Source organism: Balaenoptera borealis (genome assembly GCF_965194805.1).
Source record: "Balaenoptera borealis genome assembly, chromosome: 4".
Lineage (NCBI taxonomy): Eukaryota > Metazoa > Chordata > Mammalia > Artiodactyla > Balaenopteridae > Balaenoptera > Balaenoptera borealis.
In genome coordinates, this window is record NC_138861.1 from 29,439,809 (window position 1) to 29,453,251 (window position 13,443).

Below are 13,443 nucleotides of genomic sequence, written 5' to 3' on the forward strand. Positions count from 1 at the left end.
TAAAAAACTAGCTCCCAACCCACAGTCTGCCATCCTTATCCATCTCTTAGACTACATTTCCTACCACCACCCACTTCCCTTCGTGGTCCTCACGATGCACCCAGCACACCCCACCTTGGGGCTCTGCACCTTTCTGTCACACTCTTCCCCCAGGTATCTGCCTGGCTCCCTCCCTCCCAGTCTCCAACTCTCTGCTGGAGCACTGCCTTCAAAGTGAGGACTTCCTTGAGAATGCTATTTAAAATATATGTACCTCACTACAAATAATGTAATTTCGTTTCTTTTTATGGCTGAGTAATATTCCATTGTATATATGTGCCACATCTTCTTCATCCATTCATCTGTCAATGGACACTGGGACAAAGTGAGAGAGTGGCATGGACATATATACACTACCAAATGTAAAATAGATAGCTAGTGGGAAGCAGCCGCACAGCACAGGGAGATCAGCTCGGTGCTTTGTGACCACCTAGAGGGGTGGGAGGGAGACGCAAGAGGGAGGAGATATGGGGATATATGTATATGTATAGCTGATTCACTTTGTTATAAAGCAGAAACTAACACACCATTGTAAAGCAATTATACTCCAATAAAGATGTTAAAAAATATATATATATATGCACTTTCTTACGCCGTATCTCCCCTTCCCTATTTTATTTTTATCTAAAGCACTTATCACCCCTGAAGAGCTGTTTGTTTGTTTGTTTCCTTGGTGCTTTTTTTTTCTTTCTTTTTTTTTTTTTGAGCTCCTCTGCCCACTACACCCCACCCAAGCTAGAAAAGCTTCATGTGAAAGGGGTTTCTGTTTGTTTTGCTCCTGCTGCATCCACAGTACCTAGACCAGAACAGCACCTAACGCATAGTCGAGATTCATAAAACATTTACTAAATGAAGGAGTCAAAGAAAAATAGGATGGAGAATGGCAGTGTTAATCCACATTTTAGATTTCTGAATCCTTTACTGTTATTTAGAGCCAACACCTAAGCTCCGGCTAATGGTGTGTAATTAGTCCCCAGTATGCTGAGAGAGATGCTCTTCTACTCTTGGTCCCTCAGATTCTCACCTGACAGAGGAATTGCCTTCCCTTCTCACTGCTTCCCCAAGATGTTCACTTTGAAGCAGAAGTCCTGCGTGCATTCGTTTGATTGGTGGATCCTAGGCAACATGCAGCACCTTAAGTGCAAGGGCTCTCGAAAGATAGGTTTCTGGTTCCCTTATAAAACGGCAAACTACCAAAATGTAAGGACTGTGCTGGACAGCTATACCTGACAAATGTGTACCACCATCCGTATCCATCCATTACATGTTAAAATGTCTCATTTCACAAATTTCTTGTATTTGCCTCTTCCCTTGCATCTCTCCACCCACAGCTAGTTCAACATCTTTTGCTTGGATTATTTCAATAGCTTCTTAAATGCGCTGACACCCATCAGTCATCTTGCTATCCAATCTTCAGACTATCATGACATACACATCTCCACGTGGGTTAGCACATGCTCCGATTCTCCTTAGTACTGATCACTCACTGAGTGAGTTTGGATATACTGCGTATCCTCTTTCAGTTTCTGTTTCCTCATTGAGGTCAACTCAACCTTGCAAGCTTGCCGTGTGGACTCCTCTCAAATGTGTACACCATGAAGCATACAGCACCTGGCCCTTAACAAGCGCCCCGTAAAACACTGCTCCCAGGTCCTTAGGATCTTGAGGACTTCTCAGCTGCCAGGAATGCCTTCACCACAATTCTCCAGCTAATGGAACCCAGCCTGAACTTCATGGCACTCCACCAACGGCAACCTCTTCATGAACATTCCTTTCAGGAAATAGAAGGGCTCCTTCCCATCCTCTTCCACAGCAGAGCACCTCTTCATGTACTTAGTACACATCTCATGGCCTTACATTAGTTTACTGTCTACATGTCTGACATTTTAATTCAGAGTATCCACTTTGCCTAATGCACGATATGGTACACATTTAATGCTCAATCCTACTTTTCTCTAGAGATGACCACCCTGTAGTCTACAAATGCTTTTATTATAGGAAAGCAATACAATATACCTTGTTTTCATTTTCTATCAATATGTGCGACCTTAATCAAAGTAACTGATCATCACTGGGTTCAAATGGAACCCACTCTCAGCTGGGAACAACTGCATCTTATGTACCAAGATGCGGAGAACTAGAGGGACTTTCCAATTTTAAGACCCACCTATGATTCTGTAGCATTGTTCCTGTCACTTTCACGTGGTTTGAAGACTAATATAGATACAAAGAATTTTCTTTTATGTTAAGAAAGGCTTCTCTTTTTTTTCCTAAATGTACTTTCAACTGGAAGTGATGGAGCTGTTTTTACTTATCCTCACAGAGACTTCAGATAGAAAAAGAAGTAAGAGCATTTACTGGTAAATCTGAGGCATGATAAATAAGCAAGTGTTTATGCACAGGGACCAGCTGAGTGTATGATCTTCACATAGTCCTCTGCTCCCAAAGGCAATTTTTCTAGCCACACAAGCCTCCCTGCTGGCCCTAAAAACTGCTGACTTTGTGTCCATCCAAGGATCTTTGTACTTACTCCTCCCTTTGTCTTTTTTTTAAAAATAAATTTATTTATTTTATTTGTTTATTTTTGGCTGCATTGGGTCTTTGTTGCTGCACACAGTCTTTTTCTAGTTGCGGTGGGGGGGGTTACTCTTCGTTGTGGAGCACAGGCTCTAGGCACGCGGGCTCAGTAGTTGTGGCTTGCTGGCTCTAGAGTGCAGGCTCAGTAGTTGTGGCGCACGGGCTTAGAAGCTCCGCGGCATGTGGGATCTTCCCAGACCAGGGCTCAAACCCATGTCCCCTGCATTGGCTGGCGGATTCTTAACCACTGCGCCACCAGGGAAGCCCCTCCTTTTGTCTTAAACACTCTTACTCCCTACCTTCATGAAGGTCATCCCCACACTTGCTCAAATGCTAGACTCAGAGAGTTCTTTGTTGGCCACGTACTAAAATGAATGAGTGCCTCGTCTCTCACTTGCTATCCCCCTGTACTGCTTCATGTTTTTCTTCATGGTACACAATGGCTACTTTAAGTTTCATTATATTTATTTCGAATGAATGAATGAGTCCTGCAAGTTCAGTAGGAATGAAAAGCATTAGAGTAAAGGCAGCCTCATTCATTAGGCCACAGGGAGCAACTATGCTCTATTTTCAGCTTTAACATGACTTTTCAAGATTTGGCTGCTACTGCAGAGCTATTACTGACTTTGATCTGGTGTCTTTGGGAAAGGATGATTGTGCTTTTCATCCTTCTCATGGCTCCCTGTTTTTGGTATCAAATCACTTAATTACTCTTTAGTGACTCTACCCAGAGTGGGATAGAAATAGCAAGAAGGAGAAATCAGAAGAGACGGTGCAGCTACTCCACGAAAGAGTTGGAAAAAAAAATCTGGCAAAAATTAGAATATGAAATTATACAATGTGGAGATGGACTTTCTCCCAAGATATTCCTATTTATCCTTGTTAATAATGTAATTGTGAATTGACTGGATACTCGTCACATATAATCATACTGTACTTTAAAGTAACCTTTTGAAGAGAAATATAGATACTTTGTATTATCCAAGAATAGATAACTGAATTTAAGTGAAGAAAAGTGTAGTTAATTCTCTTCAAGAAAACACGTGTTTTCTAAGCCCTTGCTTAATAATAAGATACATGATCTATTTAAAAAATAACTACTATATGGGAACTGAAACACTAAATAACTTGTCTCTCTCAATGATTTATTAGAATAATATAGATTCACATGAACAAGCTTTATGGTTGTTCATTTCGTAGAAATCTAGTGGAATGCACCTGATAAATTCATCTTTACCACAGAGAGAGAATGAAAAACAGAAAGGATTATAATAGCTTTTCCATTTCATAACATGTTCAACCTATTGTGAAATAAATGTTTTAAAGTCCTGCAGCAAATAGAGGGATAGAATGTGAAAGTCCCTTTAGAAGCTTTCTCTACAGAAATAATTTAGTAGATTTCCATTTGACTAAAACAGTGAGGAACTGACAATTCCATTTTAAAAAATAATTAAGAAAAATCAGAGTTTCTAGTAAAATACTTAAATTACCAGATTAAAGTATTAAAATGTTACTGAGTGACAATCATATTCAACAGAGGACCATGATCCCACCTGAGAACCGAGAACACTCTGGCCATCTTGCCGATCGCTCGGATCTTGTTCCTTATCACCTCCTTGCGGGCTGCAGCTGTTGCACCTATATTTTAAAAACAGAGTTGAGAAGTCAGGTGACTTTTTATTTAACTCTAACTAGTTTACTAATCTACATGTATAACAGACTGCAGTTAAGCCAAACCAGGTTTGGTTTTTTTCCCCCTCTAAGGATTTACCTGTAAATCAAATTTAAAAGTCTATACTTCCAGGCGTGAATACTTGCCTGTGATACTTTAGAGGTCCCCAAAATGCCAAAGAGCATCTTCTGAGATTTCCAAGGGGAGGGGTAAAGGGCTAATTGAAAAATTACTGAGCAGATGGGGTGGATTCCTACCCTTCTCTTCTGATTGAGCTCCCTTCTCTTCTGTTTATACAAAGAGAACGTGCATTGGCAGGAAGAGGAAGTGAGTCACCAGGATAGATATTCCTCAGAAGGTGTGTACCAGGGAGCTGGTTTCCTGTCACCTTCTCTCTGACCTGAAAGCCCTCAAACAGCTCCGATTTTTGTCCATTTCTTTTTCTCTAGTGGCAATGACACCATAGCAGGTATCCCCCAACACATCTAATTGGATTGCATCTATTTTCCCCCATCAACTCCCCACTCCCGATCTGGGCTTGGCCATGTGTCTTGCTTTGGCCAATGCGACATTAGCACAAGTGATGCCAGCAGGAGCTTGAAAAGCACATGGGGCTTGTTCCGTCTCTTGCTCCTTGGTATTTACCCAAGAGAGTGGAAAACTTATGTCCACACGAACACCTGTACACAGATGTCTATACCAGCTTTGTTTGTAATTGTCAAAATGGAAGCAACCAAGATTTTCTTCAGTAGGTGAATCTACTGTGGTCCATCCAGATAATGAAAAATTATTTGGTGCTAAAAAATAATGATCTCTCAAACCAGAACTTAGTATTGCCAGCTATTCTGCCTGCAAATGAGTGGAGTAAGTCTAAATCCATATGGGAGAAAGCCATTCTCCAATGCAGTCTTTCTGATAACCAAGTGGAAACATGGATTCTCATTCATAATTGTTTCCTTGAATTAGACTCTATTGGCCAAAACACTGGAGAAGAAAATGGCGTGTGTGTAGGCCCTATCTCATACTTCATTCTGAGTTTCTAACAATATTTATTATTATCTAGAATTTGCAATTATGATTCTTTATATAATAAAACCTGTCCTAGAGACCATTTGAAAGTCTAAAGTTCCTGTGCTTGAATTTTAGATGATTTATGATCAGGAGACTACTTGAAGGACATTTGTTAAGGAAAAAAGAAGTGGTATAGCAATCTCCTTATAGTGGTTTTCTTATCTATTTTTTTTTTCAGTTATTCTGTTAAATCATGTTTCAGTTTACTTATTTGGTGTGCTATTACCACACTATGTTTAATATCCCCCAGTCTGACTGACCCAGTCCACTCAGAGGTCATGATGTGCTAAGGGGAAAGATTCTAACCATCTCTAAAAACAGTATGGCCAGATCATAAAAATCAATCCAACAGACACAAAGAATGGAAAGCGTGGGAGAACTCCAAAAATGGTGACATATTTAGAAGCACAACAAGAAAAGCAGCAAGAAGGAGTAGTTAAATGTCTAGAAACGAAATTGGATACATTTAAGAGGAATGAGAAGGGGAAAAATGTACAACCAAGGAAGTGAAAAATATCTAAGAAGGATAATCTCTCAGAACATTTTCATTAAAGGACTTGTAAAAACCATAACCAGAGCAATGAAAAGCAAGAAACTAAGTAGGAAAGGAAGGGGAATAAATTATGTAGAGCCGTCCTTTTCAGCTCAGTATGAGCTGGTACTCAGAAAAATGTTCAAAAAAAAAAAAACGGAATTTTATTTACTTATTTATTTTTTTAACATCTTTATTGGAGCATAATTGCTTTACAATGGTGTGTTAGCTTCTGCTGTATAACAAAGTGAATCAGCTATACATATACATATAAAATACGGAATTTTAAATGTAAAATGAACATACTGACAGTCGGAGCCAGTTTAGCATTCCTTATTTTTCAGACCTAATGACTTACTGGAGAGTATAGAGCAGATATCTTACTTTATGTATTCATGGTTGTGCTGCCAACACATGGTGATTCACAGTATATTATAGCACTTTTCTTAATGAAGAAATGCTGTCTCTTTTTAGATTTCTCAATAACCCAGGTAAGAGGTTATAGTACTTCTTTTATAAAATCAGAATATATTTACTCAAAAAGTCAATTAACTTAATCATAGACGGTAAGAAGAGACATTAAAAAACTAATATCTCAAAGTTTCATTCTGGGGGATTACCTTCAATGTTTGTCAAATAATCAAGATCAAAATGAACATCACACATTTACAACCCACAAAAAAGTAAAATAACCAAATAAAATATCTGAGTTAATATGTAATCAAACTTAAAGGAGCTGAACAGTAGCAGGACAGAATTAAGTACAGCTATAAAGGTCCTTGTATATTTAGTATTGCTATTCCTGGTTTTTGGTATTTTCCAGAGATCATTAAAACTCTTATTCAAATACTTATGTTCCACTGCAAATCTTCACAGTCTATAATTCAATAGAAAGATCAAGGGGAAAAAAATGCACGTTTTTCAGACTTCTACTAGCTGTGACATGCAAATACAATGTCATGTTTAACATTCTTGGTACTTGCTCTATTTAAGTTGTGGAAATATACCACAGTAGCTCAGCTTAAAATTCAGTATATTGAATAATAAAGGCACAAAAAATACCTTTTACATTATACTATTTTTAATAGTTAACTACTGTTAACTACTTTTCAGAGAAGAATCTAGTCACTTATTTTAACTCAAAAGTCCAAAACTGAAAGGCAATGTTTCCTAAGTTTAAAAAACATTAGTAATTTTAAGTACAATTTCATTTTGTGTTTCCATTCAAATAATTATCACTTCTTTTTTGGGCCTCTCTTTTGTTTCATCTTTTAAGTTCTAATCTTTTAAAAAGCCCGGGGTATCATGCTACTAATTCCAGAATCTAGGCGCCCTGGCACGTTCCATTTTCCTCAAAGGCTAATGTACAGACCAAGGGAATCTGTAAAGATTTGCTTTGACCATGTGTACTTCCTGACCTTAACTTAGTGCCTTACTGACTTCTCATGAAGTATGAAAGGTACGTATGCCAAGCGGCCTGCTGAGTGAGCGCTGCCAGCGTCTGACGGGAACTGGAAAAGTGTGGCAGCATCGCAGCGATGAGGAACCAAGTGCCAGGGTGAAGAGAGGTCCTTACACATGGGCTACCTGCCACACGTTACAGACCCTGGCTCTGTATGGCTCACGGTGCCCATCCATCCGTTGAGTGACTACTATAATTCCTCAGTTTTAACTGAATTAGCGGTGTGTGGAAGGTGCTACATAGAATACAATTTATTACCCAAATCGTTTATTCATAAAGTGTTCTTGTGAATCCTATCCTGTTCTATAGCCTGCCGTGTTGCTAACTGCTAGCAACAGAAATAGGAGGAAAGCATGGTCTCTGCTTTAGGAGGTCAGGTGAACGCCCACAGTGCACTGCGACACGTTATTAGAGAGGAAGCAGCGTGGAGCCAGCGGCTGTCAGCCGGAGAGAGTACACCGAGCACATCTCTTCTTAGCTCCGTGTTCAGTAACTTCGTACTGGTAGCTTGAAACCAGTGGTAGGGAAGAGAATTTATACCAACACAACCTGCAAGTGCTACAAGCCAGGGTCTTTTTCCCCCTGCAGTGAAGCACTGTTAAATATTTACCACTGGAAGCAGGTGTTAATAGTCTGGAGAAAGATATTCACCCAAATGGTGATAGTTGAAGGATCCTGAAGGATAAATAAGAGTTCAAGAGAAAGGAGAATTCTCCATAGAAGGAAGAGAATTTTCAAGCACGTGGAGGCCACAAGAATCCATATTATGTTCAGATGATGGGTCAGAAGTCCGGTGTGAATGGAGTTTGGGTTCACTGGGGTGAGGGCAGGCTGAGAATGAGAAGAGAAGCAGGACATGCCCGGGGCTAAATTGTAAAGGTTTTAGCATAGTAGTAGGGACAAATAAGAAGTTTAGACATTAGCATTCTTATCACAGAGGTACAGAGAACTTACTTTGCACTTACCCACCCCTCTTCAAAGAAAAGAAAAGAGAAAGAAAGAAAAAGATGGACGGATGGTTGTATACAGGGACAGAGATGTGAGAAAGCAAATATAATCGAATGTTAATTGTAGAAAGTAAGTGATGGGTACATGCGTATTGACTATACAATTCTTTCAACATTCCTTTGTTTGAAACATTTCATAATAAAATGTCAAGAAACCCCATTGTATTTGGAAGAAGCTTGGTTTTGAGGGAAAAGGGAGAGAGCAGCTTTAAGAAGAGAGGTCTCTCCATCCCTCCCTTCCTTCGTGTTATATGGGGGATACATGAGTTTCCCAAAGGAGGCAATGAAGAAAAGTTCTCAGTGCAGTGACATTCACCCCTTCCCTCCTCCAACCATCTCCAGGGGGAAACTGTACTGGTAAAATAAGCCCAATTCAACAGATTCTAATTGCTTTCAATACCTTTTTTGCAACTGTAAGAAGGGATGATGAACTACCTAAAATTTTTATACATGGATAGATGCCAGGGGCCTGGGGGTGGGGAGGGGGAAAGGGGAGTTAGTGTTTAATGGGGACAGAGTTTCAGTTTAGGAAGCTGAAAAATTCGGGAGATGGATGATGGTGAGAGTTGCACAACAATGTGAATGTACTTAGTGCCACTAAACTGTACAGTTAAATATGGTTAAATTAGTACGTTTTATACTGTGACTTTTACCATACTAAAAAACATTAAAAAATACATGCAAAAAATCTTTTTTATACTTGAAAATCTTATAAAAGAGGAATATTTTCATATCATTAGAAGGTGAAAAAGGAGCTTGCAAAAAATTGAATTGCTTACTCTCTAATGGAAAAAGTAGAAGAAAATTTCCACTTCATTATTATATTGGCCTCAAATGTTTTGCTATTATTTAGGCTTCTTTCTCTAAAGGACTTTTAACTAATACAAGTGTATTCATAGCATATATCTTTAAATGATATATATTATATTAAAAGGAGTGTGTATACATTAACATTTCCCACTTTTTCAATAGAAAGATCTATTTTAAGAACTATATTTTGCTGGCAAGCTTCAAATCTCTTAAACCTTTTAATTCAAATTCTGAGAAAATAATACAGAAAACTCACCACTTTTTCAAATTTTTAAAAAGATAAAGTTCATCTCTGTAAGAAACCTATTCTACTTGAACGTAAATTTTATTATGATTCATTATTTTTAAGCAGAGTTTAGACATGTCTCCAGATTTTATTTTTCGACATCATAGGGCAATTACTGAATTTGAATACAGGTTATTGATGGAACAAAGCATAAGGTGCTGAGATAAGAAATATCTTTTGTTGTGTTATATTAAAGACAAAAATTAGTTTGGTTTCCTTCCAAAATCAGCACTTTGAAATATGATATAATGCAAAGACAGAATATGTCTTCAGTCGCCTCTAAAAACCTTGCATAATTGGTCTTTATGGCTCTTTACAAAGATGGTGAAATTATAAGTATACAGACTGTCTTATTTGGGAGAACACATGTCCCAAATTGACCCCCATTAAGGCTATGAGGCCAAAACATGTACTATAATCCCCAAACCTTATTTTCTTGTCTTTTCTTTCTCTGACCTAGTTTACCAATAACAGATCTTGAGCATCTATACCTCAGCCAAGCAAGGCTATACAGAAATTACTTAAACATCTACCCAGTTTTGCCCTTGGCTGTGGTGAACTTGACAAGTGCTTCACTATATTTTTCTACACCACCAAGCCCTGGAGTCCTGGGATCTAGGGACAGCACCATAAGCACTGAGAAACTGTGTTCATTCTGATGGACTGGCTTTAAAACTGTGGCCTTTACATTTTTTACTCATGCATCTACAAAAGATTATCCTCCAAAGAATACTATTCTCACCTCCAAGTTTAAATAATTGTAAGGAATATAACGTTGTAAACATTGCTATCTTAAAATGAAATGACTATACTACTTCTTTTAAAAATCAATGGCATATAAATATCATAGCAATTTCATCCTACCATCATCCATTTAAAGAAAAAAATCCATGAACAAGACATTCATTGATATTTAGAAATCTTACATTAGTCCTTTTTTCTTTGAAATTGCATTTCCATTTCAATTTTCCTGATTTTACTTTAGTGAATTATATATTTATATTTTAAAATATTTTTATCACCACATTATACTTTGCTGCCAAAAATACATTTAGACATGTAAATGAAATGTGTTTTTAAAAATTTCCTGAGACAATAAGGCCCTAAGCCTTAAAAATTCCTTTGTAATCAATATCACAATTATTAGTAGTACATAACTGAGCTAAGTAGCACAAATACATGATACATTTTTATGAATATTTAAAAAACATAGAAATATAATGTGATTGGAATGCATCCCTTAATGATAAGGATGGGAGGGCGGTTACACTGCCCTGATTAAGGAGACTTCCTAGGCACTGAGTTTTTCCAGCGTCTCTTTGTTTACTACTCCAGGCAGCGTTCATAGTGACTGTGTTTAGGGAGCCCCATGCTTTTTTGTTAAAATGAGAGAAAAGCAACTGAGAAAGAAGAGGTGGGAAAGGAGAGGCTGCAGTGAGCCTTGCAGCTCAGATGAGTTCCCAGGCTGATCATTTTTAGGACATAGGGAAACTGAGAATGTGAAAACGGATTCCTTTACTCCTCTAGAAACTTCTTTGGGTAACCCCAATGGTCCAAATATTCTGGCATGAAGACAGCTGCTCTATCAAGAATTAGATGACTCACTTTCTAGAGGTGACAGTTGTTGGAAGATCTCCTTGACCAGCCATGACATGAGAATGCTGCATTGCTGACCCATTTAGGGTCAGTGGTGGTTAAATCTAGTCCAGAGAGACTGGAGGTGCTGCCCCGCACATAATAGCTATATGTATGCTTATGTAGGTTACTCTATTAGGCAGAGAAAAACACCTCTAGGGTAACAAATTTTAAAAATCTCATCTTTTTGAGGATTACAACCTAAAATATTTGGAATAGCTTTCTAATTTTAATTCTAACAATAGCATATTACATATCCATAGGTGATAAAACTGGGACATAATGGCTACTCATTCCAAATCACTCCAAACCACATATTCTGAATTTCTTCCATATGCTTTTTTAGCCCAACTAAAATCTCAGCATGTAATAGCATCTACCATGGTGTGATATTTGGCATAAGGCTATTCTGTCTTATATGTCATTTTGAAAGCAACAGATCCTTGAAAATATATATTTTTTTAAATAAAAAGACTCTTCCGTGTAGTGGATTTTCAAAAACGCCAGTATAGCCTAGACAGTTTCTTCCACCTTCTCTTGTCATAAAACATAACTGGATTCTTCAGATAGGAAGTCTTAAAAATGTACAGACTACTCCCAAATGTCAAATAACTGTCATTATTTGGTTATCTTAAATATGTAGTTAAAAGATACTTTCGTTTCCAAGTGTTAATTTGATTCCATGGACTTTTGTTCTCTGAGACATTGCGTTCCATCTGTTCAATGATTCCTTGGTAGACTCGCAGAAATTGGCTATGAGCATAATTATAACTTGGGTAAAAATTAAAGACTTTAAGGTAGATTAGGAGGCTTTGTTGATTTTTCAAGAAACTATTATATATTCAGCCTATGTTTCAAGAAACTATCATATATTCAGCCTATGCCTTACAGAGGACATTTCAGTTTATTTATATCTACCAAAGTAGAAACTAATAGCATGTGAAATCCCATTTGGATTGAACTCTTTATCATAATAGAAATGCATCAATTTTATAAACTGGCAATGAAAATAAAAGCAAAATGAAATGAAATGACAAAGGTCAAGCTAATAATGTAGATGTATTGTCTATAGGAGAAACAATCATAATGCCTGGATGTTTAATCTGTCAGGATTATTTTGGATATAGATGAGGATTTAACAGTTGAAAAAGGTATTTATTAAGGACCTAATTGTGCATACATGCTAAATGCTGGAAGAAAGCATTTAGACTAGAATTTAATTCTGGACCCTTATGGATTTATAAATTTATCAAATAGTAGAATGATATTTAAATGTTATCTCTGAAATTACAGAAATTGAAGGAAAAAATAAACCAATATAGTAAAATATCATGTTTGATTGTCCCATGTGTTATACCCTAGATAGAAAGCTGTGTTATACCCTAGATAGAAAGCTAATTGAGTACCATTTGACAGCACGACAAAAAAGCAGGCTGAAAGATGTAATACTGCTCTAGTCGTCCGACAGCAGAGGATGGTCAAGGTGCTGGCATGTACTGAGCTGATCTGAAATAAAGCCAGTCGAAGATCTTCTGATGCTATTCAAGAACTAGGCAGGGTGTTTTGTCAGTACAGGGGGGATGTAGTGAAGATTTTGCCCAAAAAGGTAAATAGGGAAATGAGCATTATGTTCTGGCCAATGATCAGTGCACAGGCCTGCAGAGGCAATTGAAACAGACAGAATGGTTCCCAGGTCGTGAGACTTTAACATCACTGAAATATATTATTATCTTATCAGAGGAAAGGGATATGCCAGTCAAAAACTGTACTGGTCAGCTACAGAGGCATAAGAAAGAAGAGAAGCCGAGGCAAACATCTGACGTGTCTAGGGAAGTACTGTCCAGGGGCCAATGGCCTTTAAGTATTCTGGCCTTACAGCAAGACTTCAGATCATAAATACCTGGCTCATCGACTTCTTTTAAGACAAATGAATAAACTGGCATGTGAGAGGCAGAATAGCACAGTGGTGAAGAACTCGTGCTCTGGAGTAAAAGACCTATTGAGTCTCAGCTCCCCTATTTACAGGCTGTGCTACCTTGGATAAATTACTAAGCTTCTGTAAGTCTCACCCTCCTCATCTAAAAAATGAGGAAGGTTCTAAGTGCTTTATCTGCATTATTTCGCTTGGTAAGTTGTCGACCTAAGGTCATCAGCTGGGAAGTGGGGAACCCAAACCAGGATTCATTACAGTAGCAGGCTGGTGATCTACTTCCCAGGTGGGTGGAAGAATTACCTAAGTTAATTCGTTCATTCATTCTCAACATTCAACAAACACAAGTGCCAGGTACCCTGCTATCTGCTAAAGCACTTAGCATAGATCATTGGTACACAATACTCAAAAAAATGTTTGCT

The 13,443-nt window shown here is 37.9% G+C and overlaps 1 protein-coding gene across 3 annotated transcripts in view; it reads right to left on the reverse strand.

Annotated features, from left to right (window-relative positions):
* Window positions 1–13,443, reverse strand: part of PPP3CA (protein phosphatase 3 catalytic subunit alpha) — a 304,248-nt gene that overhangs the window by 9,699 nt on the left and 281,106 nt on the right. For all 3 annotated transcript variants that reach the window (XM_082390999.1, XM_082390997.1, XM_082390998.1), the window contains one exon: window positions 4,170–4,254. In XM_082390999.1, coding sequence (XP_082247125.1) covers window positions 4,170–4,254 — 85 coding nt within the window. The remainder of the gene's footprint in view (window positions 1–4,169; window positions 4,255–13,443) is intronic.